This window comes from Aphelocoma coerulescens, chromosome 4A, assembly GCF_041296385.1.
Source record: "Aphelocoma coerulescens isolate FSJ_1873_10779 chromosome 4A, UR_Acoe_1.0, whole genome shotgun sequence".
Taxonomy (NCBI): domain Eukaryota; kingdom Metazoa; phylum Chordata; class Aves; order Passeriformes; family Corvidae; genus Aphelocoma; species Aphelocoma coerulescens.
This window is the reverse complement of record NC_091018.1, coordinates 4,623,255-4,651,217: the sequence shown is the minus strand read 5'-3', so window position 1 is coordinate 4,651,217 and position 27,963 is coordinate 4,623,255. Positions and strand designations below refer to the sequence as shown.

At 38.6% G+C, this 27,963-nt stretch overlaps 1 protein-coding gene across 1 annotated transcript in view; it reads left to right on the top strand.

Moving 5' to 3' along the window:
* Window positions 1-27,963, top strand: part of LOC138110320 (connector enhancer of kinase suppressor of ras 2-like) — a 135,632-nt gene that overhangs the window by 62,073 nt on the left and 45,596 nt on the right. Inside the window, exons 7-11 of the mRNA XM_069015062.1 lie at window positions 9,170-9,229; window positions 12,879-12,947; window positions 21,727-21,873; window positions 25,813-25,946; window positions 26,512-26,717. Coding sequence (XP_068871163.1) covers window positions 9,170-9,229; window positions 12,879-12,947; window positions 21,727-21,873; window positions 25,813-25,946; window positions 26,512-26,717 — 616 coding nt within the window. The remainder of the gene's footprint in view (window positions 1-9,169; window positions 9,230-12,878; window positions 12,948-21,726; window positions 21,874-25,812; window positions 25,947-26,511; window positions 26,718-27,963) is intronic.

Here is a 27,963-nt window from a genome sequence, read left to right as displayed (position 1 = left end):
ATGTTCCAGTGCTTTTGACTTGCATTAAGATTACTACACCCTGCAGGCCAGCACTCTGCATGGCTTTCCTTTCCATGCAGAAATGTGATGTATTTCTGCTGGTCTAATTAGGGGGAAGTTCATTATCAGTGCTGGAGAGGAGGTGAACACAGAGATGCATTTTCCTCAGAGATGCTGGAGCACAATAAGCAGGGCTTGGTGGTGCTAATGCTTCCCATGCAGTGATGCCTCTGGATCTAGGACAGAGGGGTAGACTGGTGGAGGACAGGAGGAGTGGAATCTACTCCAAAAATAGCCTGTCCTGTGGGGAACTGAGACTTCCTGGTGTGCAGTCTGAGGCAGGTATCTGTCAGGAGCACTTGGCAGCAACTGCCTATAAAGTGTTGGAGCGTGATTTAAACTCTGGAGTGACCAGGATGAGAGTTATTGGCTGAGATGTTTGGGCCTTTAATGTGGTTCACATTCCCCTTTTTTCTGGTAGGACTTGAGGCAGCCAGGACCTGCTGGGATAATCCTGGCTGGGTGGACTCTTGGGCTGGAGGAGCCCCTGTGTGGTTCTCTGTCCACAATGTGCCCATGAGTTAAGATCCAGCAAAAGAGCAGTGAGTGGGCACTGCTGACAGAGGACATGAGACAAATACTGCAATCAAAATTGCCTGACAATTTCTCCTTTTTTTTCCCTTTTTTTCCTTAGATGAAGTGAAATCACAGTGAATGAGTGAGTTTTCTGTGCCTAATTGTGAAGGCGCTGTAACGTGTTAGGTTGGAAAGTTCCTTGTAATCCATTTTGCTGACACTGTGTTCTGTTTAGAAGAAAATATGAAAAAGGACTATAAATGGGAATAAAAGAAAAATCATGTGAAAAGGAAAAGAAAACATTAATCAGAATCAAATATAGAACAGAGTAATGAATTACAAATGGCTTTCTCATGATTGTATAGTGGATTTTTTCCACAGGATATCTGCTCCATTCAAGAGAAAAATGAGCACTATTCAGTGAATGGAAAGTATTCAGAGTTCCATTTTTATCCTTATCATTCAGTGTAGGGGTTGAGGCCTGATTTACCACACTTCAGCTAAGCTCTGCAGTCCCTGGAGTTACTAATCTCATCGTGAGTTGTTTTATTTATTTTTATATGGCCTTACTGAGTGCTTCACAGACACTAATTAATTCATCCTCACAACACACTTGTGAAAAGGATACTGTAATTTTAGTTTTATAGGTAGGAATCTAATGCACAGCAGTTGGTGTCAAAATCACCAAAAATGTGTTTTTCAAGAGCGGCTTACTGCACAATTTTTCAGAACATTTGTTACCTTTATAGCATAGATTTAAAACACAGTTTCTCTTGGGTTTAAGTGTAGCTCTGATTTTCAGAGCTACTGAGAACAGGGTTCATCCAAGGTTGGCACCTAGAAAACAAACACAATTATTTGCCATTGGTGAAAAGTGTGTTGTAAATCACTCAGATTTATGAAAGAATTCAGTTATTTGGAATGACATTCAGCTGGCTAAGTTATGAGTCTTCCTCTATTTCCAAAACTTCATTTGCAGAATTTTTATTACGTGCCTTCTAATTTCTTCCCCAAATGAGCCAGGAATCCTATTGACATTGCATAAGCTCACACATAAACGGAATTAATTTCCAGGTCCAAGTCCACGCAGTTCCTGCACAGAGTCAGAACTCCTGCAGGGCAGTGTCTGTGTGTTTAATTGTGTAAAAATTCTGGATCATAAAGCATTTTCACAAAGGGACTCTAAGTCTTTGGAATGTGCATCTTCAGTTCTAGCATTTTCTAACTTTCCGGCTGTGCTTTTACGAGCTTTATAGCCATCCTTTGTTTTTCCCTCGCTAAAATACCCTCTTTTGCAGTCAGCTTTATTAAAAAGTGCCCTTATCTCAAGCCTTCCCAGGACACACTCTGTGCTGTGGTTTCCCAGCAGTTTGCTGGACAAAGGAATTTGCATTGGGAACATGGTTTGGGTTCTGTTCCAAGTCCTGCGTGCTCTGTTTGCATCCTGATCTCTGCGGGCATTTGTTGGCCTCCAGAAATCTATTGGGTTTTTGTTCCTCTCCTTTTCCATTCCTTCCCCAGCTTCACCAGTCAAGCTGGTTCCTCCTTTTCCCTATTTTGCCACTGATTTTTCAGTGGCAAATACTGAAACACCTTACGTGTATTCTCTACTTCATTTTGAAGTAACTTTAAGGATTGTAAAGCACTCTTTCTCCTGAGCTGCAGTACTGGGTATGGTAATACCATTTATGTCTGAAGTGCACAGCATAATCAGCTCAAACAAGATGTCTGGAAGGCAAAGCTTTGTTTCAAACAATCAATCTGACAAACTTCAAATAAATTCCTGTACTAAAAAAGTATTAAATTGTGAGAATCACCGTTAGCCCTGGCAGAACACACGCACATAAATCTGTATGAAATCAAATAGAATAAAATAACTTTGTGGTTTAAGAAAATTGCCTCCCCACTTTAAATTTTTTTACTTGATGGATCCACAATAAGCCCTTGAGCCAGGAGTTTGGGTTACTGTTGGCAGCTCCTGAGCTTGCTGTGAAATCCTTGGGGATGAAGGCTGATGAAAGGCTGGGAGAACCTTGCTATGATTTACCTCATTCTGTGCCCAGAGCCAGCTTTGGAGCAGTTTTGCTGTCACATAAGCAGGCAGCATTTTATTGGAAATGGTGGATATAAAGATACAGAATGGAATCATAGGATGGTTTTTGAGGTTTGGGGCTTTTTCCCCCCTCCTGCTCTTGGATGATTGGGGATTGTCCATAGTGGGAGATTATTACAGCCAGTATTATTTCAGACTAAACTTTTTCCTTTTTTAATCTTCTGAACTTGATGTCCAGCCCATATATTTAGAGATACTTCTGTGTAACATGCAGCTTTAATCTTATTTGATGAGATTAATGATTCCTCTTAAACAGGAGCTTCTGAACAGGGGGGCAGTTGGGGTTTTATTGTTTGGGTTTGTATCTTCTGATGACTGTGGAATGTTTTCTTCTTTCCTTCTGGAATAAAAGAGCACTTTTATCCCTCTTCTTTTCACTTTTTTATTCTTTTTCTCTCTTGTGTCTGAGCTTCCCACTGCTGATAGAAACAGTGTAATCTGACACACTTTAATTAATATGTACACTGCTAATATCCACAGCTTTCTTAATTTTTCTGCAGAGGGAACTTTTCCTGTTTCATTCTATGACTTTAAGGAAAGCAAAGATTGTGGGAATAAAAATTTTTATGAAACCAGCTGTGCAATGATGGAAAAACAAAAAAGCTGAACAAACAGCCAAGCTGCCAGATGAACAGACCGTGTTTTATTAAGGATTATTCATCTATCCAGTGTTCAGCTACCCTTTCAAATAGTGTTCCTCTTTCTGTGGCATTTGTAATTTCAGGTGATGGAAGCCAATCTTTCCCATTATCACAATAAAAAAAATTGCAAGGAAGGCAAAAAGAAAAAGTAGAGTATGAAGGCAGCTTTTTTTGTGGGAATATGCCTGGCCTAAAACTGTCAGGGTGTTCATCTAATTATTTAGAATTATTTTTAAAGGCTTACAGAAACTTGACAAATTTCCATCATGCTTGACATATAAAGGCTCTCATAGACTAAAAGCCAAAACAAACCAAATTCTGCTCTACAGCAGAATAAAAGAAGTTACTATCCTAAGTTATTTTGAGAAGTGGAAGTTGTCTTGCAGGAAGAAAAGTAGAGGTGTTTAAATTTGGGCAAAGGACTTCAACATATAAGGCAGAAAAAAAAACATTTTTGAGAAGGACTTTTTAATGGTATGAAGTTTAAAAAAAAATTCAGTCACCTTCTCAAAGCACTATCATGACATTTGTTTAAATGCATCTGCGTAACTTTGATAGTTGAAAAAAGATTAAAGAACCATTTTTTATGTTTGGGGCAAAAGATCAAGGAGTGTAAGAGTTCCCTGGTCATTTGTGGCATTACAAATCTGCATCTTTGCTGTCACTGCTTCCCTGTGCTGGAATAATTGTTGACACTTAAAACCACACTGCTGTCATTAGATCCTGGTTAATTAACCAGACGACTCTGCAAGAAAATTTTCAAGGAAATTCCCCTGACAACTGGATATGCTCTTTTCTGAGGGAAAGTCTCTTCAAAATGGGATTTTAAATGGCTGGTGCCTTCCCATGTTTTCAAAGGTCAGATTTTAATTAAAAACCTTTAATTCACTTTGTCACTAGGGGACAGGGACAGTTACTCAGAAGCAGTCAGGTTCTTGATTTGATGCCTGAGAAGCATTTCCTTGTTCTCTAACATAGGTCAGTGTCATTCTTCAGAGTTTCATGTCTGACACCTCAGTTATTAAAGAGCCACTATTTACTTCCAAGTGTTGACCAGTCTATGCCACCTTCACAGAGTGAGAGCCCTTGACTCTTGCCTTATCTTGAGATAAGGGGTACAGCATGTTATTGTTCTCTCTGAGGTCATCATTGACATTCAAGAATAAACCAGAGAGACTAAAAAGCCATTCTTAAAAAAAAAAAAAAGGTCATTATCACTTTGAAAAAGGACTTCAGTGATATTTTGCATCTAAGGGCAGGAAACAGACCAGTAAGGGGACAGAAGGAAGATGGGGAACTGAGCCGCTGGGATGGAAAGAGCAGAGTAGGTCAGGGTAGGGAAGGGTATGGTAGGAAAGGCCTGGTTAGACAGGAATGGACATTCCTGAGTTTGCAGGGATAGACAGACAGCTGGATGGAGAGGGCAGCAGTGGACACTGGAAAGGAAAGAAGCAGGAGAAGCCTCCAGAGCAGAACTCAGATGTAGGTGCCACTCCAGAAGGGTCTCTGTCACATTGGCCAAAGCTGTGCATGTTCCTGGTTACTCCAAGGTGACCAAACAATTCTTTGGGTACCACTGCCTCAGCAGAGGAGTTCCACCCCTTCTGTCTGGATCCTGATCCTGGGACTGGATGTGAGGAGGAAAAAGCTGTGGGAAGGTTGGGTTTAGCACACTGAACCCAGAAGGGGAGATGAGCTGCTGGGCACAGGGGGAGAAAGGTGCTGCTGAGGGCACTGAACAGGCAACAACACATAATTTGTCTTCCTATTTTACAGCCAAAACCTGTGAACAGTTTGTGATCAGTTTGTGTAAAGTTATATGAGAATAATTAGCTGACAGGAGAATATCTGCATTTCCATCAGACTTCATCACAGAAATGAATAGGGTCAAAATAGCAGATAAGTGGATACTCTTTTCATAAATTACTTTACAAGTTAATTAAAGATTATGCTTATGTAAAAATCCCAAAATCACAGAATGATTTGGGTTGGAAGGGACTTTAGAGGTCATCTCATTCCAACCTCCCACCAGACCAGGTTACCCAGAGCCCCATCCAGCCCGACCTCAAACACCTCCCAAAGTGCAGAATTATTAGAGAAGACTCTGGCTCCTCGAATATGCTGAATCAACGTGACTGCTTTAAAACACAGGTGAAATAGAAAATAATTTTAAACAAAATATTTCCAAGAGTTCCAGTGTCAGCAGCTGTCACAACAGGATCTGGGCTTGGAAGAAAAAGGATTGCTGCTTCAGTTCTACAACTGCAGCATTAAATCACTATTTGCCTGAACTTATATTATCTAACAAAATTTTTCAAATGTGTTTTAATTTTTTTTTTTAGGCTTATTAACCAAAAAAATGAGTGGATGAAACCATACTGAACATAAAGATAGCCAACAGCCCATTACATTGACAGAAAGGTCCAGCTCTTTGCCTAATTTAGACTGTGAATACTTGCGTGCTTTTTCAGGGGTCACAGAGTTAACAGCTCCAAAAATTGAAAATAATAATAAAAAAGTTTTGCAGTTTTGGCTATTTCTTATAAACCAGAGTAGATAATTTAAAATTTTCACTGGAAGTTTGATGAAAGTGAGCCCCTTAAAGCTTTTCATTTGTATCTATAAACTATTTTGTGTACAAGTATTTATATGAGCAAATTAAACTTTTGAAATACAAAATATGTATGTTTAAAATATATCTGTTTTATAGAAAATAATTTGAATTCTGAACCATTTGAAGCAAAAAATTAACATAAGAGATTTTATATTTTTTTACCTAAAATAATCTTTCAAGCTTTTCAGGTAAGAGGTATGTCAAGGGGATACTCTGCTGCTGTAATGGTCAACAAGAAACAAGCTCATTATTTTTCTTCTGGGAAAACAAGGATGAAAGCTCTTTGTAGGATAATTTGAAGGCTATGAGTCATTCACTAAAATTTTTTATTTTTTTATATATTCTTAAATTTTAATAACTAGGATGAAAGAGCAGATAGAAAAATGTAGGGTAATTCTATGTGGTTTGTCAGGTTTTATGTCTCTCCGATGGCATCTGTTAGGAGATAAAAATATAATTTGATTTTTTCTAAAAATACAGAGATTGACAAGAGTTTAAGAACTTTAGGAAGAAAGAAGTGGTAAAATTTAGTGAAAAGTTTAGGACTCTGCCCTCTTTTGGCCTTAAAGATTTTGATCTGTTGGGTTTTTTGAATGGGAAATGAATCTCGTCAAAGCAAGTGGGATGTTAGGACTGCGATATTAAATTTGATATTAAAACTGTGGCTGGAAATGTGTTCCTGAAGCTCACCAAGTGCTACAAGAGCAGCCTCCTGTGGGGCAGGAATGTTGTGTAACATCCTGGCGAAAAGTTCTCTGTGGAAATCCAGCATACCTCACTCTAGATGGACAAAATCTCTGCTCCGGATTTTTAATGGACACTCTACATCCCATTGTCCATGGGAACCTTCAGTTTCTCAAGATCCAGTGCTCCTGCTTGTGTCTTTGAGCTGGCAAATAGAACTTTGTCAGTAGCTGTTGAAGGGACCACAGAGCCTACAGAACAGCAAACACTGACAAAATTCAACAGCTCTAAAAAGGGAAGTACTGAAAGGCCCACCAGCAGCTTCTTTCTTCCAAATAATCCCATGTTATGAAGCTGATTTCCAGACTGGCGAGATTTAATTTGGCCGTCTTTGGTTTTTACAAATGAAGTCATTTATAAAGCAGCCTTATTGTCATACATGAAATCCCTATTTGTGCTTGGTCTTTGCATATTAAGTGCTTTAATTAATTTTGAGCTTAACATTTTTAAATTGAATGTTAAAATTAACCCATCAGCCCAGGTACACTAATCAAGTTTTTATGGTCTTCCTGTGTTTACTGTATACTTTTACAAGTGTTTTAAGATGTGTTGGATGTATTTTTTTTATGTTTTACTTGTATCTTGGTTTCAAGGCAGATTTTAAAAAACCCCAGTTGCAACAAACAGCCCAGCCCCCGTAAGCACCTGACTCTTATCTCAACTAATACCACCCCTCTGACAAGGAGGAGCCATTGGTTGACAGAGGTAACCTGTCAAAGGGAAAACACCAATCACCTTGAACCAAAGGGGTGGGCTGTGGGCAGACTGTGGGCGGAGCAAAAGCTATAAAAGGGAGCAAAAGACGGACACGCCCTCTCAGCCTCCCTTCCTCTCCAGCTTGCTAAGGCAGTGCTGGAGAAACCTACCCCTTTCTAGGGGCTTTTAGAAATAGATTTCTTTTTGACCAGCCTAGACTGCAAGTTTTTTTTTTTTCTCTACCTGAGGTTCAGAGCTGCCTTAAGCCAAAAGCTCCTGAATCCCTGCGCTCCTGGGGCATACTTCCTGAGCCACTAGGATCCCAAATTTTTATATTTTGTTAGTTTTTTCAATTTTTCAATTTTTCTGTTTTAATAAATTGTTTTAATTTCTACAAAGAGTTGTCTCATTCCTCACACTTATTTAAGAGAACAGCGAAGCATAAGGAGTAAAATCTAAAGCAGAGTTTCCTGCGCAACAGAGCTAAGCAACCAGCCAGCCCTCAGGTTTATCCAGTCTTTATTTTTAAGATTTCAGTAAATTTTAAAACTTGCTGACATGGAATTAGTTTACAATAAAGTAGAAGTCACATTTTCTCATGAAAAATCCAAACAGCTCCCACTAGAGGAGGTTACTCAGGGCCTCGTCCAGCCATGATTTGATCATCTCCAAATCAGAGATTCCACAGCTTTGCCAGCCTGTTCCAGGGTTTTTTTCTTCCTCATGGTGAAATTGAAAAAAATTCCTTACCAGTTCCAACTTGTGTCTCTTGCTTCTCATCCTCCCACTGTCAGGAAGAGTTTGGCTTCATCCTTTCTTAACCTTCCAGTTTAGGCAGTTGTGGAGAGCAGTATCACCTTAACTTTGTAGGATTTTTAACCTTTGGGTTTTTCTCGAGGGCATGGGAGGTGGTGTTTGTGTGACCCACCTTCCCTGAAGCATTCCAGAATCTGGAAACTGCTTTCTCTGAACAAAATGTTCTTGGTTATTGCTGAGGGCTCTAAACTTTGGGGTTGGCAGCACAAGGTGAAGCAGAACTATTGAAAGAATAATAAATCAGCACAATGTACCAATTAGATTAATTAGATTTCAAAATGTGATGGATAACCGTGAGAGATGTGAAGCTCGAGATGACCCCGCTCTTGAGAGGGAAGCACACGAGCCACTGAGCCTCCCTGACATTTGGGGCTCTGAGTGTGTTCAGCTCAACAGATCCCTGCTCTGGTTGTCTCTCTCCATCTTGTCAGTCACCTCCTTAAGCAGAATTCTTGATGGACTAATTACAAAGCTCCTGTTAGTTCACCAAGCTCATTTTCCCCCATAAATTGGCAATATGAGCACTGGCTCCTGTCTTTTCTGAGTTAGGCTATGGCTTCGTTTTTACTGAATCAGGAACTCTTTGCAAATGGGACATTTAAGTTTAAAACTACTCCTGCTCATGCTTTTGATTTCAATACTTCTTTTATGTCACTTGAAATAAAAAGAGGTCGTTAAATATTTCAAATACTGAATAGGCACAAGTTTTTATGCTGATGCTCAGTGTTCAACTCTGTTCACTTTAGAATAAAAAAAGCATTAAGTGAGAAAACTCTGCTGTTTATAGTGGTCTTGATATAGATTTGTTAAACTTAGATTTGCAAATGTTGATTGAACACAGTTCCTTCCAGTCTGCTCAAATGTTATGGTCCTTAGACTGGAGCAAACATATAATTTTAATTATCATGCAAATGTCATGTATTTGTTTCCTATGAATATTAATTACGCTTTTTGTTCTTTTTTTCCCAGGGAATGTATATTAAATCAACATATGATGGACTACATGTAATCACAGGAACAACTGAAAATGTAAGATTCTTTATTGTAAAATACTTTTATCATGCTTACAATTATTTTCTGTGTATCTGCAGTGCCTTTTGTAATCTGTAAGCTTGCTTTAAGCCAAGCCACTTTTTATTAATATATTTTTTCCTTTTTTTATGTGCATGCATCATATTACATTTTTAAAGACTAAGAATCCTTGAAAATAGACATAGAAAAGCAGCTGTGGTGAAATTATTAATAACTAACAATATAATAAATTAAATTCTCAAACTTCTTTCCTCAGTGATTCCTCAAATAATCCTCTCTAACAAAATTCACACACTTTCTCTCTGGAAAAAGTGGTTTTCTTTATATTGACTACATTGTATTTTATGTTTTCCATCATTTGTAGTAAAAATACAGGGGAGATCAATTATCATTTTTATTGTTGTGCCAGAGGTATTAGAACAACTGAACCAAAATCACACAGAGTTCTGCAGCTCAAAGATCTGTGTGGGAGATCCCGGGGACACTAAGGAACAGCAGCACAGCTTCTGAACATCCTCCTTTTTACTTAACGTGCAGTTCATAATTATAAATTGAAGAAATTAAATTGACTTCAACTGCTGCCATCTAATTACTGTGACAGACTTCATAATAAGACCCTTCTGGTTTTCGTCTTGTCTTTTAGTCACGCTGTTCCCACTCAGGCTTGGGTCTGTTTGACTGCTCAGAGCTGGGCAAGTGACAAGTTTAGATTTTATAAAGCTGATATTGAAATTATGGATTGCTGACACCCAAGGAACATCAAATGAGCTCTGTGAGATGTAAATCCTGGCTGGCAAGTGCCACTGCTCTGCTGGCCCATATGGGTGAGCTCCATGTGGGATATTTTAGTTGATTTATATATATTGAGTAGCATTCATATGGGTTTTGTCAGTGCAAACCCATGGAAAGCCAGACCATTTGTATGTCACAATTTGGGAAGACAATTCTAATGCAAATTAAACTTGGGATTTGTTTGTTTATATTGTCACCACTGGCAGCATTTAGAAGTCTAAAAATAACTATGTGTGTATCTTGGGTCCTGAAAATTATGACTGATCCATCTTGATTATGTTGGACAGATTATGTTCATAGTCATTGAATTACTCGTGCTGTAATTAATCCACTTTTTTACTGTAATTCTAATTCATTTCAGAAATATAATGCAGTTTGCAGGGGAAATATGGATATATTTACAATTGAAATTCACAGGAGGAGTTGCTAAATTGACAGACACTAGAATTTTTATTTTACCTATCAACACTTTTTGCCATGACACCACCAGAAGAAGTTGCTCTTTTGGTTTTGCTAGAAGTGTAATCACATGTGCAGATAAACCAGCTTCAAAGACCTGTAACTTCTGGTGTTTCAGCAAATTGATTTTTCATTCCTTTTGAAGGGATAATTGCCCTCAGAGCCAGTGTTTAATTAGCTCAGCCTTATCCAAGTCAGGAAAGCAGCTAAAAAGAGAAAGAACCAGGCCTTTGCTTTTCCAAGTAACGTCAGCTGAAGTTAAACATTATGAATGGTGGTGGTTTCTGCAGTTTCCTGCTTACCTCTCATGGCCCATTTAAAGCCAAAGAGTTGTATTCACATTGAATTCCAGGAATACTTCTGTTACATGTTTGCTACTGGGCAAAGGAGCAGCCTGCCAAAATTCCAGCAGTTTCCATGAAAAGGAGAAAGTGGCTCTGGAGCCAGGTAGTTCTTCACTTCATCCTATAAAGTGTGGGGGTGAAATCCTGTTTGTTGTAGTGCAGAAGGAGCCAGGGGCAGGAGGTGAGGTGTGACTGCACTGCCCAGGGTTTAGCTCAAAGCTGGAGCCCCCAGCTCAGGAGTGCCAAAGCCCTGATTAGAGATCAGGCAGGTGAGGAGCTGGAACGAGGCCGGTGCTGGGCAAAGAAGGGCTGGGAATGGAAAACCAGCAGTGGGCAAAAGGTAAAAGCTGTGCTTGGAATAGCCCAGCCACACTGGGGATCACCGTGGCCAGTACTGGCTGTTTGCCCTATAGGCTGATTGACTGATTGGCTAATCAATGACTTTTCCTGCTCTCAGCAGCCGTGCCCTGCAGTGGCTCTGTCAGCAGGGCCTGGCCCACGGGGGGCCATTTGGCCCCTCAGAGATGAGTCTCTCTGGCATTTTATTCACAAATAATTGCAGCCATTTCCTTGTCAGTGGCAATTTGGGTTTTTCTTGTATTGCCTCCTCTTCTCTTTGTTCCTTTTATTTGTTTTCCTCATGTTTTTAATCTCCATCCACAAAAGGAGTGAGTGGGACTTCTGGTTGAAGACAGTGCAGCTGAGGAGCTCTTGCCTGCAGTGAGGTCATGACCATAAACTTCTACAAATCACTTTCAGTTCAGATAAATCCTTTCTTCCTTCGCATTTGACACCTGGCTCCTGTGTTTATTGTGTTTAACAATTTATGTTTTCAAGAGATGTCCAGGACCTCAGCTACAGTTTGGTAACAGCTGTTTCTCTGTGCAGTTCTTCAGCAGGATTAGAGCCAGGACACTCCCTGTAGCTGCAAGTGGCTCCATTTCTGCCTTTCTCAGGAGTCTGTTTGCTTAGCAGGGAACTTAAACTGTTTCTTGAGGATTATTTTGCTTTAAAAGTTTCTGCACCGTTTGACAAGGGGCAATCATTCCTCTCCTCTCTCTGACCCTGTATCTAACGAGGAGAGTAAACATCCCACCTTGTCCAAGTCTCCTGGCTAAACAGCCAATTTCCACTGGGATTTATTTTCCAAGGTGATGTCTCAGCTCTTTAATTCTTTGTGGTTATTTTCTCCTGGATGCCAGGTTGGTGTGCTCTGTGTCAGTAGAACACTCTTGTAAGCCAGTGCACAGAGCAAATGAGTTGCCTTGAATTCTCAGCTCTCTACTCCTGAGCTTGCTCATCTCCTCAATGCCTCATGGATTTCTCTCACAGATTTAAGATTTCATCAAAGCATCTAAAAAATTATTTGTAAAATAGTAGTTGGGCCATGTTTGAGCAGCTCTTCAATGGGTTTTAAGCTGTTTTCATGTGCTCTGAACAAGCTATATTTAGGATAAGGGAGTTTTTCAGCTCCAGGATCAGGAAATTCTGTGAACAGTGTATGTACATAAAATCTCCTGAAGAGCAAGTCCCTTATATCCATTTGTAAATTACCACATTCTGTATTCAAATAGTTCATTTAGCACTGCCTTGGAAGTGCTGGAGCTGGATTTGAAGGTATAAATACCCCATGTGTGCAGAGTATCTTCAGTGCACTTCAGCAGTAACACTGCTCTGTAGAGGAATGAGCCCTGATTTATGTCCCACACGTGGCTGGTCCAGCCTTGTCCCAGGGTGTGTTGTAACAGATTTAATTCCATGTGATGTGAATTCACCCAGGGTATTCCCAACAAGGTTGTGACTGCTTAGCTAAAAACACTAGAATAGCTCAACCAGCCAAAAATGGCAGTGGAGTTCTAGATTACTTCACCAAATATTATATAAAAAAATTTTGTTCCTTATGAAAATGACCAATTATTGTTATTTGACAGCAATAAGACTTCTTCGGGCACAGCTTTCTTGCCTCCTTCAGCATTCATTGTTTAATTCCTGCTCTTTCCAACCACCTCCACACCCTCTCTGTAAAGTAATTTTTTCTCTCTTGTCCTCAGTCTCCTGCTGACCAGTGTAAGAAAATCCATGCTGGTGATGAGGTGATCCAGGTCAACCACCAAACTGTGGTAAGTACTTTGGAAATTCTGTGCTCAGGCTTTGCCTGTTCCCACTGGTAAAAAGGTACTAATTCCTCTTTGCTCATCTACATTATTATTATTATTATTATTAATATTATTATTGTTGTTGTTGTTGTTGTTGTTGCCGTTGCCGTTGTTATTTTTTTCAAACATCATATTCACTGCTTATTCTTAATAAGAAAAGACCCAAATTGAGTCCGTAACCAGTCCAGAAGGATTAAGCCAAATTTACATTTTGCACAGCTGCTGTTCAACATCATGCTCTTATTGTATAAGGAGATCCAAGAATATTTCCTTGAAGTTCTTAGACTTCTCATTATGCACTTGCCAGCTGGTTTAACTTCTCCTCTTGAACAGGATTTTGCATTCTGTTTAATGCAGGATCCAGATTAATAATGCAGAAGTGCTGTAACAGCCATGTATTCTGAATCTGTTGGGTGGAAGATATAAAAATGATTAAAGTGTTGATAGAAATCTGCCGGCTTTGGGGTTTGGGCATTCTTGGATGGAGATTTATTTTTAAGATGCCCACAAGCACGTGCATGCAGAAGTGGATGCTGAACCTCACTATTGCAGTATGTAATTTAAATATAATTTAAATAGCTGCAGTGTTGCTGGAGCTACAGGTGAAAGGAACACAGGTATTTATTATTTCTTAGGCATGAGTAGTGACAAGGACAATGAAAACTTCCTAAGAAACTTCTAATTTAGCTATTTCACTTTGTCCTGGTGAACCCCATCTCCAGACACAGCAGCTGCAAATTAAGAAATCTCTTTCTGTCTGTAACTGGTGTGAAGGCGAAATATGAAAGTCTGGCTATTAAAATCTTATGATTAGAGAGCAAATATTTTCTCATGAAAAGAAGTATAACTTATTCATTTACAATTTAAATGTTAATACAACACACAGCTCTTATCTGCATTAGAGAGTTGTCATACTTACAAGTTGAAATATGTATCAGACTGGGTTTCTTCATCAAACACTCTCTTCAAGTGACAGATCTGATTTAATCTTTACTCCCATAGGTGAAATCCCCCATTCAGCTTCTCAAGAATTGGCTTTTTTAGCAACTCTTTTTTCCATGTCTGTTATTACAGCAGGCTCAAGGTGGTTGATACTTGTAATCCCTTTCTACCTCAAGGCACAGGACCAACAGCTGAGTCAAGTGCCATAAAAGACTTTTTTTTCTTAAAAAAAACCCATAATATATTAATTGTTCATTCTGAAGTTTCTAACAAGCTAAGGAAAGAGATAAATGGCACTGGTTCTTTTGGAAATTTATTCTTCCTTTGAAATGGCTGGGAAAGTCTCACTACAGTGTCTTCAGTTTGGAAAATCAGGCAGTAATAGTGTGTGTTTGCATGTTTCAGAGGTGTGTGTCCAACTCTCCCTGCTCATGGATTAGAAGTTTTAATATTTTAAATATCCCTTAGATCTTCAAGTGTGTCCTTTAAGTCACTTCTGGCACTCCTTGCTGCAAACCACCCTCAGCTGTGCTCCTTCTTCACCTGAGTTAACACCTTATGACGATCCATATTTTGCTTATAATTAGCATTATTTCCATTACTGGACTAGAATAATTCAAAGGCAACAGCTCATTAAATTTCCACTTAATCAATATTCTAATATTAGCACAATCAGATCATAAAAAGGGGTGTAACCCATCTGAAATTATTGATGGGGGGGGGGGGTCAGAGAACTTGCATATCTCTGGTGTTCCTACAGGTTTTCCAGAGAAGATTTTATCTGGGTTATCCTAACCAAGACATTTGTTTAAGATTACGTTTCTGCAGCATTTTGATACCAATGTTTTATATTATATCAAATATAAATCCCCTTCAACACAATGTGTTTGGAAGAACCTGTCCGGAAGATGATTGGAAAATGTCATTTTGTACAGCCACTGGTGGAAATACTTCCCTGAACAGAAAAAGTATGGATCTCTTTAAACAGATTCCAATCCTGTAGCTGACTACCAGCACCATTTAATCTGATTTTGACTGAGCTCAGCCAGTGTATTTTTTAGATAAATTCATATTCATTTAAGATGATCATTTGAGTTTTAGAACTTTCACTGCTGTTCCCACAACCTGCAATAAATTGCTCCGGTAGTTAATTATTCTCATTGCTGGGGGGAAAAAAGTCATTTTATTTGTAGTCTATATTTGTCTGGCACAAGCTTCCAGTCCTTTGATCTTGATATATTTTTATCTATTAAATTGGAGAGCAGGTTTCTCTTTTAGGTATTTTCAGGATGCAATCAAATTAGCTCATCACTTTTTTTAGTAAGGCAGATAATTTCAGCACTTCCAGTTCGTCATCCTAACGCATGACCCTCCTCAGCATCCTCTTTAAATTCCCAACTGTAGCACTCTGCATTTTTCACAGGGAGTTATGGAGCTGTCCAGGGCAAGGATTCACTCATGGGTAGGGCAGAACTCTGATGCTCAAAGAGTAAAAATGAGACTACAAGGCTTGGAGATGCTCCAGGGGAGGGTTAGGTTGGATTTCAGGAAAAGGCTCTTCCCACAGAGGGTGGTGGGGCACTGAACAGCTCCACAGGGAATGGTTATGATTTTTTAAAGTTTTACTTTACTTTTTCAATAGCTTTTCAATGGAGTTGGGAGCCAAAAAATGTTCAGGAAGTATTAAAGGAGAGCTGCTTCCAAATTATGTAACGCAACAACTGAAGGAGTGAGAAATAAAAGCCTTTCCACGTGGAATCTGGTCTAACCAAAGAACACTCTGTAATACAATTACAAAGATCAAAGAAGAAATAATAGTACTTTAAGCAAGAAATTAATTAAATCAGGCGATTCGATTAAGATCATTTAATCATTATCCAATTTCCTTATTTGCTTTTCTGCTTGTTCTTCTTGCTTATAAGATTTTAATAAAACAGCATAAGAAACTTGAAGAATAAGTTATGCATTCTAAAGTACTGCCACCCTAACTTTTTATTTTTCCCCTACAATAACAACAGGCACCAATTCTGCCAGTGCCTTATAGATTTTTACTTCCTCTCCCATAAAATTATACAGAAGTACTAAAGATGCCACTGTAGCACTTCTTTGTTTGCAAAATTAACCATGACACCTTAGGTGGTGTATTTTCTGCTGCTTAGTTGAAATGGTAAATTCCATATTGTAATTCTTTAACAGCATAAATTTATGAAAATTAAATTGTGTTAATGTTCCTTTTTGGATAGTTTTTCAGCCAGTGAAAATATTGAAAACCAAATGTTCAAACAAATATTGACTCATCTACCTGACCACCTGACCACCTGTAAAATATTTGATCTACTTCTGGATAGAGAAGTGATTCGTAAACAAGGGAAAACTGAATTTCTCTGTCTTCTATTCTTTTGGGTTTTTTTTTTTGTTTGTTTGTTTGGTTTTTTTTTTGTTTTGTTTTGTTTTTTGTTTTTTTTTTTTTTTTGGTGAGGGTTAGGATTTGAAGGTTATATCACAGGACAGAGAGCAATAATAAGGCTTTTAGTAATTCCTGTTGAAAGCTCGATGTTACTCAGGAGCACCTGGCAAGACTCCAGGAGTCAGAATGTAGTAATTAATCCCAAACCAACTGAGCACCATAGAGCTGATGGGACTGAAAATGGCAAAGATGAACTTGGAATTAATCAGGAACAGGTTTCCAGGAGAAACTGAGTTTGGATATCATTGTCTTGACATTAGTAATACCTTGTCTGAACTACAGCGTGATTTTCAGGTCACTTGCAGGCATCAAAGGTGTTAAGTTCGATATGAGCATTAAAAAAACGTAATGGGTAAAAAGGAAAATGTGTCATCTGTCTCAGAGGAAGAGAAATTATTTAAGGATTTCAGTTTGGTCAACTCAGCCAGCTGGGTCTGAGGCAGAATTCCTCTTTCTCCACAGACAGAGGCAATAAAGACCAGAAAGAGAAACAACTCCTTAAGGCATAAAACAATGCTGTGCCAGAGCAAGAGGCCACAGAAATATCTGTTATTGTTCTGTTGTGTTACGTGTTTTTTATATTCTCTTTAAGCAGCTGCTGTTTTTAACTGAAGCAGTTGCATTTCCACACTCGGTGAGGTTGTTCTTTGGAATGATGGATCCTGTGCCTTCAAAGGCAGGGAAGAAAGATGGGGACAGACCTTTTAGTAGGGCCTGTTGTAAAGGGGCACTGAAAGAGGGGAGAATTGGACCAGATATATGGAAGAAATTTTTTTTACAGTGAAACACAGGCACAGGGTGTTCAGAGAAGCTGTGGCTGCCCCATCCCTGGAAGTGTCCAAGGCCAGGTTGGACAGGGCTTGGAGCAACCTGATCCACTTGACAGTGTCCCTGCTGCTGGCAGGGGGGTTGGACTAAATGACCTTTAAATGTCCCTTCAAACCCCAAATATACTTCGATTCTAAATACATGATCAGCAGCCTAATGCCCTTTCATACTGCTTGTTGTCAAATTACATGCTTGAAATTAAGTGTGTCAAGAGCCTGGCACAATGAAATCATTTCAGCACTAATTTATTTGTGTGAAGACAGTCATTGAATTAATACCCTCGGTGTCTGTTTGCTGAATTGTGAATATGAGTCCTAATGAGAGCTCATTTTAGGTGGAGGTAAATCTGTAAATGTAGTGCCAGGTCACACCATCTGTGTTTCAGCACACTCTGTGTTGGGAAATGCAAGGAGGGGAAAAAAAAAGGACAAAAGATGTCATGAGAATTCCAACTTCTTTCCCCAAAAGACATCCTTCTGTTTCCAAACAAAGTGCCACATGTTACTTATTCTCCAGATTCTGCCTTTCAGAAGGGCTCACTAAAGCCTCTCTTCCTGTTGTAGACCTTGCTTCTTCTTGGATTCTCGCTGTGTTTCTCCATTAGTTAATGAAAATAGCTATGTAAGATAATGGGGAAACATTTGGTTTTCCATCATCAATTATTGTTAGGAGCAGCTCGAATATTAATGAGTGAATCAGCTACAGGTGTTACTGACGAGCTTCCCGTTCAGTGACAGAAAGCAGTCTTATGATCTTCCAGCACATTTTTGTCTAATAATAATTTCTGATTTCCATGTTAATCAAACCAGCTCCCTTGATTAATTCCCTAATGAGGCAAAGTGAATTACAGACTTAAAATACGAAAAGATGATAGCCTGCTTCCTTAAAAATATGTTGGGTTTACACAAGCTGGGGGTTTTTTTAATGCAAATATGAGGAGAGGTCAGATTTTGCAGGTTCAAGTAAATATCCAGATGGCTTTGCTTATGTATTTGAAGAGTCATGAGGGGAAATGTCTGTCCTGGTTCCTGTGAGGGGTTACTGCAGTCAGAGCAGAATTACTTGTTTTCAGGTGGTGTGCAATAGAGTAGGATATAAATATTTAGAAAATATTTGGCACAACTGATTTCCAGACCAAATGCCTGACATGGGAGCTTTTAAATTCCTGTTAGTTATTGCTCTGTGTCTCTCCACCCCAGGTAACAGCAAAGCTGGCAGGTGATACAGTGAACAGAACAGGCACAAGTCCCCCAGGCAAATTAAGGTGTAACCTGCCTTCCTTCTGTGAGCTACACTCAGTGGTTCTGGATTCCTTAAAACTTTTCTGTTTTTCAGAGTCCTGATAGGGTTTGATAAGGCAGTGAAGGAAGTGAGGAACCCCATTCCTGCCTTGTCCCCAGAATTTTGAGGGAAAGCAGAGAAAGGAACAAATGCTTCTCTCCCCTGTGCACTCCCCCCTATCTGAGCTAAATTTTACTTCTAAATTCCTACCACAACAAACACATATAATGTGTTTGGAGGAAATTGGCAGGGAGGTGAGTAACTGCTGTGGGGGTTCAGACCACTGGAATCCTCTGATAAACTCTACCATGTTCAACAGTTCAGCTGTTTTCTCAGTTCTTTTTGATAGACAAATATATCATGCACTTAATGCCTCTGCAGACACCCAAAAATGCACTGGTTCGTTGGGGATTTTTTGTGCATCTGTAGCATTAGGAATTTTTTGTATGAATTTTTCATACAGATCTGCAGTGACTCATCCCCAGGCAGGTAGTCTTTATTTTAAAAAGGGAGAAAAGGTGCTTTTCCAGCATGAACGGAGCTTGGATTTATAGCAATGCTGAAATCCCTGCTGCTGGTAGGATGCATTCCAAATCCCATTCATGCAAATCTGACCTTCTGAATGAGAAGGAGCAAAGTCATTATGGAGAGAGTCTAAAGAAGATATTGGAGAACTAAAAACACTGGTTTGCTGTTAGTGACAGTGGGTTGTGTTTTTCATGTTCATCTGAACATGTTAGATAAGCAGTCCCAGCTACAAAATGATCAGGTTTGGGTCTACAAAATTACCTCAGCATTGTGAAATTTTCTGGTAAAGCAATTTATTATTTTAGGAATTAATATTTTTGGAACTATTATTTTTAGAGTTGCTATATTCTTAATTTTTCACCACATAGTTTCTATGAGGAAATGAACAAACTCTTCAATATAGACAGTAGTCCACAGGGGTTTTTTACCTGGAGATCTTCTTTCCAAACTGAGGATGTACAAACAAATAAAAATTAATCATTGTGACAAACCTAAGTATAAACCACCAAAATTTTAAATATCTGCCTGTCTCTGACAATTTTGAGTAAGTTCTTTTGCATTCTTCTGGGTTTCTTCCATCTTTAGCATCGAAATTAGCATCCATTTTCATTTATGGAGGAAAATAAAAAGTATCCCATTAGTCTTTTATTTCTTCATTGTTCTAATTTTAATTGAAATTTCCTTGCTGAAATATCTCAGAATTTTGTAGAATTTGATTGACTGTATGTGTTAAAAATCTTAAAGGAGAAAAATACTTTTCTGGTGAATGCATCTTACCAGAGCTAGAAATTAGTAATTGCTTTAAAGACTGATTCTTTAGGAGTAAATGTCAAAATCTGTCTCAAGGACTGGTTTTCAAATAAGATTTTTAATCTACTGTAATGACTTCTCTTTTTTCAAAGATATTTTTAGTAATACAATTTATAATAACTTGTCCAAATTCCTGAGAGCATTTTATCATGGCCCAGTAGTAATGACTGCAGACTGTTCTCTGATAGGTCTTGGTATTTAATGGTTTTGTCATTAAGGTTCTCATTGGAATAATTTATCATTAAGTTAATTATTTATCATTCTTTTCTAAAAGGAGCTCACGGAACTCGAAGGATTTCAGCAATCTGAAAATTGCATCAATCTATAAAAATCAAAGAGAGTTCCATTTGATTTCTATAACTGAGTAAAAGAAAAGAAATGTGTGGCCCCTGTTCTTTTATAAACACAGCCCAGACTGGGGGAGGTTTTTGAGATGCAAGCTGCCATCCCTGCATCTGTTTGGATGTGACCCATTTACAAGTACTACTGTCTTCTGGTTTCCTGTGGCCAGTGCATTTTTAGAAAGTTTTCAATAGAACAGCAGCATTAAAAATAGAATAGAACTTTTAAAAGCTATTAAAATCCTGTCTGGAATTCCGACACATATTGCAGTTCTGTCCCAGGTGGATGTTCCCAGTGGGATCCTGGCTTTGGCCCACTGTGGAGACAGCTTGGAACCTTACAATCTGTATCCCAGACTCTATCTGTATTCTCTCCAGCCCTTAGAAGAGAGTTTTAGTTCAAATCTCTTGGAGGTATTATTTTCCCTTCACCTTCTTGTGTAATCAGATATTATCTTCCTCTAAAAGGAAGTCATTATAAACTACACCTGATGTAGCAAAGGAGGTGAATGTAGACTGCTCTATGTCTAAGCACCTAAATGTTTTATTTTCCTGGTTTTTAATAGCAGTGGGAATACTTTGGTCAGAAGAGAAATTTTGATTAAAATGTTGTTAGTGAACTCCGACAGGTCAAATATGGCAAATATAAAAATATTTACTGCTTGCATATATTGCTGCTGTTCCTGTTCTGGGATTCACTAAGCTTTTCATTCTTAGAAGGTCATTTTATGGCTGATGCAGTTGCCTTGGGAAGGTTGTGTCTAGAAATTCCAGCTCCTGCTCAGCGCAGGTCTGCTCTACACCTGGGCTCAGATTTGTGGCAGTCACAGCATTTATGGCAGATCTTTATTATGGCAATGTATTACTGCTCTAAGAATCTGCTCTGATTGGGACAGAAAAGGCAGGGGAAAAAAGAAAAACCCTAAAAATAATTTTTCTGTTTTCATGTACAAATAATCCATGGTAATTCTAATTTAAGTTATCAAGATGATTAAGAAATGTCTCCAAGTACTTTTTTTCCAAGTGGCACTTCCTTTCAGTACCAGTGATGTCCTTTTTTAGGGGTCTGTTTGCAATTTACAGTGACTTGGAGCCTCAGCTGTGTCCAGGGGCAGTGGAGATAACCCAATAAATGATCATTTATGTCCAGTCAGGATCTTACAGCTGTTACATACACGCTACCTGTGATGTTCCAGCACAGTCTGGCTTCCTCCTCAGCACTCACTGTTGCAACTCAGAACCCAGATTGAAATGATTTCATGACTTCTAGGACCTCATCTTTTGATTTAAAATGTTCAGTGATCTCGGACATTACTGAAAGGGTAACAGTGTTCACTTCTGCCTTGTTTTGTTCAGGAACATAGCTAAAGAAAAAAAATTAAAATCCATCTGCAGCAGCATGACTGCAGTCCAACAGAGTTTATAAAAGCTGTGTATGTTTGCAAGGAGCAGGTTGTAATAGACCTTGTTGGTTAATAGAACATTTCCTTCACATTTCAAGTCAAATGGAAAGCTTCCAAAATTCAATTATGGACTTTTTCCTTAGGTTGGCTGGCAGTTAAAGAACCTAGTAAATGCACTGTGGGAAGACCCAAATGGAGTGATTTTAACCTTGAAAAAACGTCCTCAGAATACCCTGGTTTCTGCTCCTGCCCTTCTGAAGAATGTGAGGTGGAAGCCTCTTGCACTGCAGGTAAGGTGGCTGCTGCAATGCTGGTGTCGTGGTAAATCCTTTATTCAAGAGAAAATATTGGAATTTTTCCTTCCTGTGAAAGGAATGGGAGCCTGTCCCAAACTCCTTTGTAGCAGAGTGCTGAGATAAATCAGTGTGGCATTGCTGTATGGGTCGATCAGATTGTTTTCTCCATGTTTTTGTGACTTTGGGAGGCAGAGGAACTCAGAAAAAGAAAGAACGTTTACAGACAATTTCATGAAGAGCAAGGTTCAGTGGCTGCTCTGACTGGCAGAGGCAGCAGTGCCTCCCTGTTTCCATTCTTTCACAGCCTGTCAACTACTTGTTTGTAATCAAGTGTGTCAGATCCATTACATTCCAGAACTCTGCTTCTGTTCCACGCCTCTCATGCAGCTGGAGTTTTTGGTAGCAGGGATAATAGAACCTCTGGTATTTTCTGTGTAGTCATTCCTTGAAAACCTGTTGATGCAAAAAAAAAAAAAAAAAAAAAAGACAACTGTGAGCATCACAGGCGGTTCTTCCTACAGCATCAACAATATGAAGGAGAAACTGGCTGAAACACTGAGCTCAAAATGTCATTGCTAAAGGAAAGGATTTCCAGTAAGTCAGTAACCATTGATGGTTGTCTTTAATGCCATTTAACTTCCTGTAAGAAGCTGATGCACTTCCATAATGTGGAAGCTTCTCAGAGCTGTTTTGTTTGGGTCACACAATACATGAATGTGTTTCTGAACGATTTTTAAATTGATGAAACAAAACAAACCCTTCAAGCTTATCCAGGCAGGTTTCCTCCCTGCCTGGCATTTTCTAAATCTTTCATTTCTCAGAGTGCCTGAATCCTACACAGTGGCTTCACTTAAGGAGTTTGTGTAATCCTTGCAGCCCAGGAATGCTGACACTGGGATTTAGGGCCACCTTTCTTTCTCTGTGACTGCCCCTGGGGCAGAGGAACGGGGCCCTGTGACACCCAGAGGGGATTTTTCTGTCATAATGCTGAATAGGAATAACATCCTTTGCTCTGGCAAGATGGTCATGCATCCACTTGTGAACTTCAGATGGAGCCTTCAGGGGCAGAGAAATGGAAATTGCACTTGCACAGGGCTTCCAGAGAGATTCTCTCTTTATATTTGTACATTAAAGAATCATAATTCAGGAGCAGTGCTGGACCTGGAGGCTGTGTCAGTGTGAGCAGTGTGTGCTGTGTACACTGAATGCATGGCACAGCATTTTCCATTTCCAAAAATGCCAACCTTTGCCATGATAGCCAAAAAAGTGAAAGTGCACCGAGCTGTTTTTGTGGAATTATCAACAGTTCTGGTTTTGTGATGTGTCCTCTTCTAATGAGCCCGTGAGGAGCAAAGGGTACTTTAAATGTCATCCTTCCTGGGATGTATTTCTTCTAGATCAGAGAATAGTGGGGTGAAATATTTAAATAAAAATATAAACCACTTTGGAAAAAAACCCCAGCACTTCCAGTGTTACCTCTTAACAGTAGATTCTGTTACAAGATGTGGAAAAACAGATTTAGGTCTTTTATTCTTCCTGCCACAGAGACAAGCTCAAGTGTTAGGGCCTGGATCTGTTTCAGGAGGCAGGTTTTGGGTTTGCCTGTTTCCTGCAGCTCTCACCTGGATCTGGTATTATTTATTATTGTCAGTAATGACTTGGAAACAGCCTGATTAAATTTCAAGATGCCACTAAAGCCTGTGCTTCCTGGACAGCTGACACAACAGCTTGTTGCTGCTGGAAGCACTGAGCTCACTTCCCTCTCCTGTTGGCTGCAGTGTCCTTGCCTTTTGTTGACTTTGGCAGTATTTAGACTCTAGAGCAGATTCATGTTGGATTGGTAGGAGAATTTCTGGGTTTATTTGTTTGTTGTTCTGGAGTTTTCTGCCTCTGATGGATTAAATTGGCTCTCAGAGAACAGGCTTTGGGGATAAGCAGAGAGCACAGCACAGACAGGACGGTTTACACCGAGACAAAAGCAGGGTATGGAATGACCAAACAGTGACAAGCTGCAGAAAAATACCTCAGTGAAAGCAGATTAAGAGAGAAGACAGTTCATCAAAAGTCAGACTGACACAAAAAAGGGCTGACACATATGGGTGTGCTCTATTTCATGGTGTGTTCCAGGTACAGATCCATACGTATTAACTCTGCATGTGCTATTTTCATGGTGCACTCTGAATATCTACTTATGGATCCACATGTGGAGGAATTTTTTCATTCTGATTTAGTGCTGGTAAAGAAAAAAAACCAAAAAAACAAAACAAAAGCAGTAAATAATTAGGCACAAAGGAAATAGGATGTAAGATCTTGAAATCCTATTTGTTACCTCAGGTTGGTGCATAGCAGGAAGTTTTAAATAAAAGTTGTCTTGTTTTCTATTGTTGCTTAAGGCACTTATAGATGTTATTAATATTTTTTCTACAATAATTAAGTTTAAAATTATACCACACAGGTAATTTATGAATTATTGATGATACAGAATCTGTGAGGCCTTATAAAATTTATTACTTGGCCTTGCTGTAGTATTCCTTTGCCGTAGAGAGTTTCCCTTGATGCTCAATTAACAACAGCAGAGTTTTCATTTGCCAGGTCTGTGCTCAATTATCTTTCAGTGAGATTTGTGACACCATTTTCTCCTTTTGTCTCTGGCTGACATTATGTGATAATGTAGAAGATAACTTGAATTTTTAAACTCTCTGATTATTTTCCCACTCAGGACGAAATGTTTTTTTTTTCATTTGCAATGACAAATAATGCTCTGGTTTTTGTTAAAGTGAGCACACTACAACTTCATTAAAATAAAATACAACATTTATTGTATTTTTTTATTTTTATTTGGAGAACTTTTCAATTGGAATAATCATTCCTGTCACAACTAATTGATCCAGAATATTACACCATTTATTATTTAGTTTAGCAATAAGCATAGAGAACTAATATAATTTGGACTCCTTTTCAGACTGACATTCTTATGAAAAAACATCCTATTTTGGTATTTAGGAGTGCTTTTACTTTCTGAAATACATAAAAATAATTTCAGTGTTTACCTCTAGAGGATAGGAAGTTCTTATTTAGAAAAATATTGGTATTTATAGCTTTCATCCAAATTTCAAGTTGCTGGGTTCTCCTTCCACCTGTAGAAAACTGGTTGTATCTATTTAAGCATAATTTTTATAAATAAAAATATTTTCTATTTCTCGAGTATCAACACAGACCAGATCTTGGTTGAAGAATATTCTTTGTTTATATCTCTGTATCCTGCACAGCATATTTGGTTATCATCCTTCTAGTCCTTGCAGACCATTAACTTGAGCTTCTCTATGACATCTGAATCAAAAAATTGCATTTAATGTCATGTAAAAGTTTAAAAAGTAAAAATCTTAAAGGATGTTTATTTACTGTTTAGGTTAATTTCCATTTTTTTGCTATTTACCATGGAACGGGTATTTGTATCACCCCGGCTATGAAGCCAAAGGACAATGAATTTTACCTTCTTAAAAAATCAAGGTATTCTGTCCTTGCTAACAATAAATCTTCCACTGAAACCAACATGATCATTTCATTCAGTACAAGTATTCCAGAGCTCTGTAATTAACTTCTGTATTAATGACATTTAATACAGTGTGTCCTTTCTCCTCATATAATTGATTTTCTGCATTGATTAAGGATCATATTTTGATTGAGTCTCAGATTTTCCCTTGAGGTGGCTTTTAAATTAATTTAATGGTCGTTTATTAGTTTCTTTCATAACTAGTCTTGAAGTCTAGAGTTTCACTAGACATCTTTTTGGAAGAAACTTCAGAAATTCAAAAAAATGGCTAATCCAAAAAAGAGGTCAAAATTCCTAAAATTATGCCCATCAGTTTTGTTGTTCCTTGGAGCACAGAAAGCATTAATTTATTCTTTATGTGCCTTTTTTGGTTTTTACAGCCTGTGATTCCAACCAGCCCCACAAGCAGCTCTACAACCCCTACGAGTACGATGGGCATGTCCTCAAAGATGGACAACTCTGCACTCCAGGATGTTTTCATTCTCTCTCCTATGTCAGGACTTTATGGCCCCAGGTATTTATGTCCCAAGGAATTTGAGGTTTTTAAAAATAAAATTTTGCACTTTAATTTCATTGAATTAGTGAAACAAAACCAAAACAAACAGCCCCTCCATCAAGCTAAATAATTAATAAAATTAAGAGCTAAAAATACATTAAGCATCATATCGTTGTTTTGAGTGACTTAACTTTCACTTAGCTGAGCAAAACCTGGGTTTAGTCCTAAATCGAGCAAGTATTTAAAGAAGTCTTTAATCAATTAGTTTTATTTACTTTTGTGTGTCCACTTCTATCTTATTCTTGAGCATTTCTCCAAGGCAAACCTTTTTCTGCTCACATTACAACAGTTCTTTATGTTCTCCTTCAGATCCTAGAAAACTTCTGAATATCTGTTTATCTTAGAATTCAAGTGGCACCTAATGATGGTTTTGTTAATTTACATTTGCTGAATTGCCTCTTATAAAGTTCTCCCACGCAGCATTTCAGTTGCAAGACTTTTTATTTGTAGTGTTTGGGAGAGGCAGTCATACACTTGAAGTTTACCTTAAATGGTTCATTTCTCCATCATCTTCTGTTTTTAGGGATGAAATCGGAATAATGTCTTGTGATGACATCAGCAAATTTGGGAAGTCTGGGATGAAGGGCTCTGAGTCTCCGAACTATTTCCTGGAGCACGAGAGTGGGAAATACTACACCCTGATTGAAGGGGAAGGCCACCCCGGGGGCTCTGAGTATGAGAGGAGCAGAGCCACAGGCGTGAGGAGAAGGGAAAAAACCCCCACTCATGGTAGGCTGGATTTCTTCAACCTTCTTCTGCTTGGCCACATCTACAAAGGGTGCTCTTAACTCTGCAGCACCCCCAAAAATCAGTCATTCTTTGTCAGACCGTGACCTGTTGGCTCGGAATATTAAACAAAAGTTGACATGAAGGAGTAATTAGAAAAATGACACACTAACATTCTTGGTCAGGAGTACATCATTTGTACAGTTCTTTAGCAGTACGTACTGAAATGTTGAATTGATAACTGAATTCGTATTATTTGGGTAGCCAGCATCTTGATTTACTCAATTTCCCCTCCCAAACTCCTGAGATTATTCCACTTGCAATGTTCTGGGCTGTTAAACTTCAGTGCAGGGCCTGACTTGTGGTATGAAAGTCTCTGTAAGATGGAAGGGCCTCCAAAATTCAGCACTGCATTAAATGCATGAGGAGTATCCTACAATGCACTCATTAGTGCTGGAATTGTATTTCAAAATCTTAGGATGGGGACTGCTTAAATATATAAAATGCTATTAAAACAATAATTAACTCTGGTTTTCTATAGAAATTTTGTGTGTATATAAATCCCTATTGAGTGCACAGGTGTACAATCACATGTGCTCCTATATGAGTATATGTATCTATATAAAAGGTATTGTTGAAAATTAAGTGATAATTTTTTTTGCTTGTCTGTTTAAACTGAATTGCTTGGTGTTTAATGAATTTGAGAAAATACTGCTGAAATACAGCAGTGTGTTGTCCATGTATTTTCAGTGGCTCTATTTTCAAGGCAGTAGGATACTTTTGTAAAGCCTACAGATTTCAGAGAGGAGATTTCTTTTGAAAACTGTAATTATACCTGATTTTGAAACGGACATTATTTCTGAGCCTCAGAGAAAGAAATGACCATAGTGTTCTCTATGGGTACCTGCTATCTTTATAGGTATATATACATATCTATTTATATATGGCAAGCCATCAGTAAGTACTTTATTCACCTACTCTGAGACCTTTTTTTTCCTCTCATTTTGTTGAAAAAACCCCCACAGCTTCCTAAGTTTTTGTCTTTGAAATTAAAGAAAGGGAAAACCTCTCAAAAGCTCAGAGTAGTAAAGGAAAATGTGTCTGTGAAGAACACAGGTACTGAAATCCTGCTGCAGTTCAGTGGAGAGAATCCCAAGAGTGGTCCTAGTGGAAGATCCAACAGTAGCTGAAAGGTAGCACAGTGGGGGAAAAAAAGAAACCTGTTAAAGCTCTGCAGTCACTGATTCTG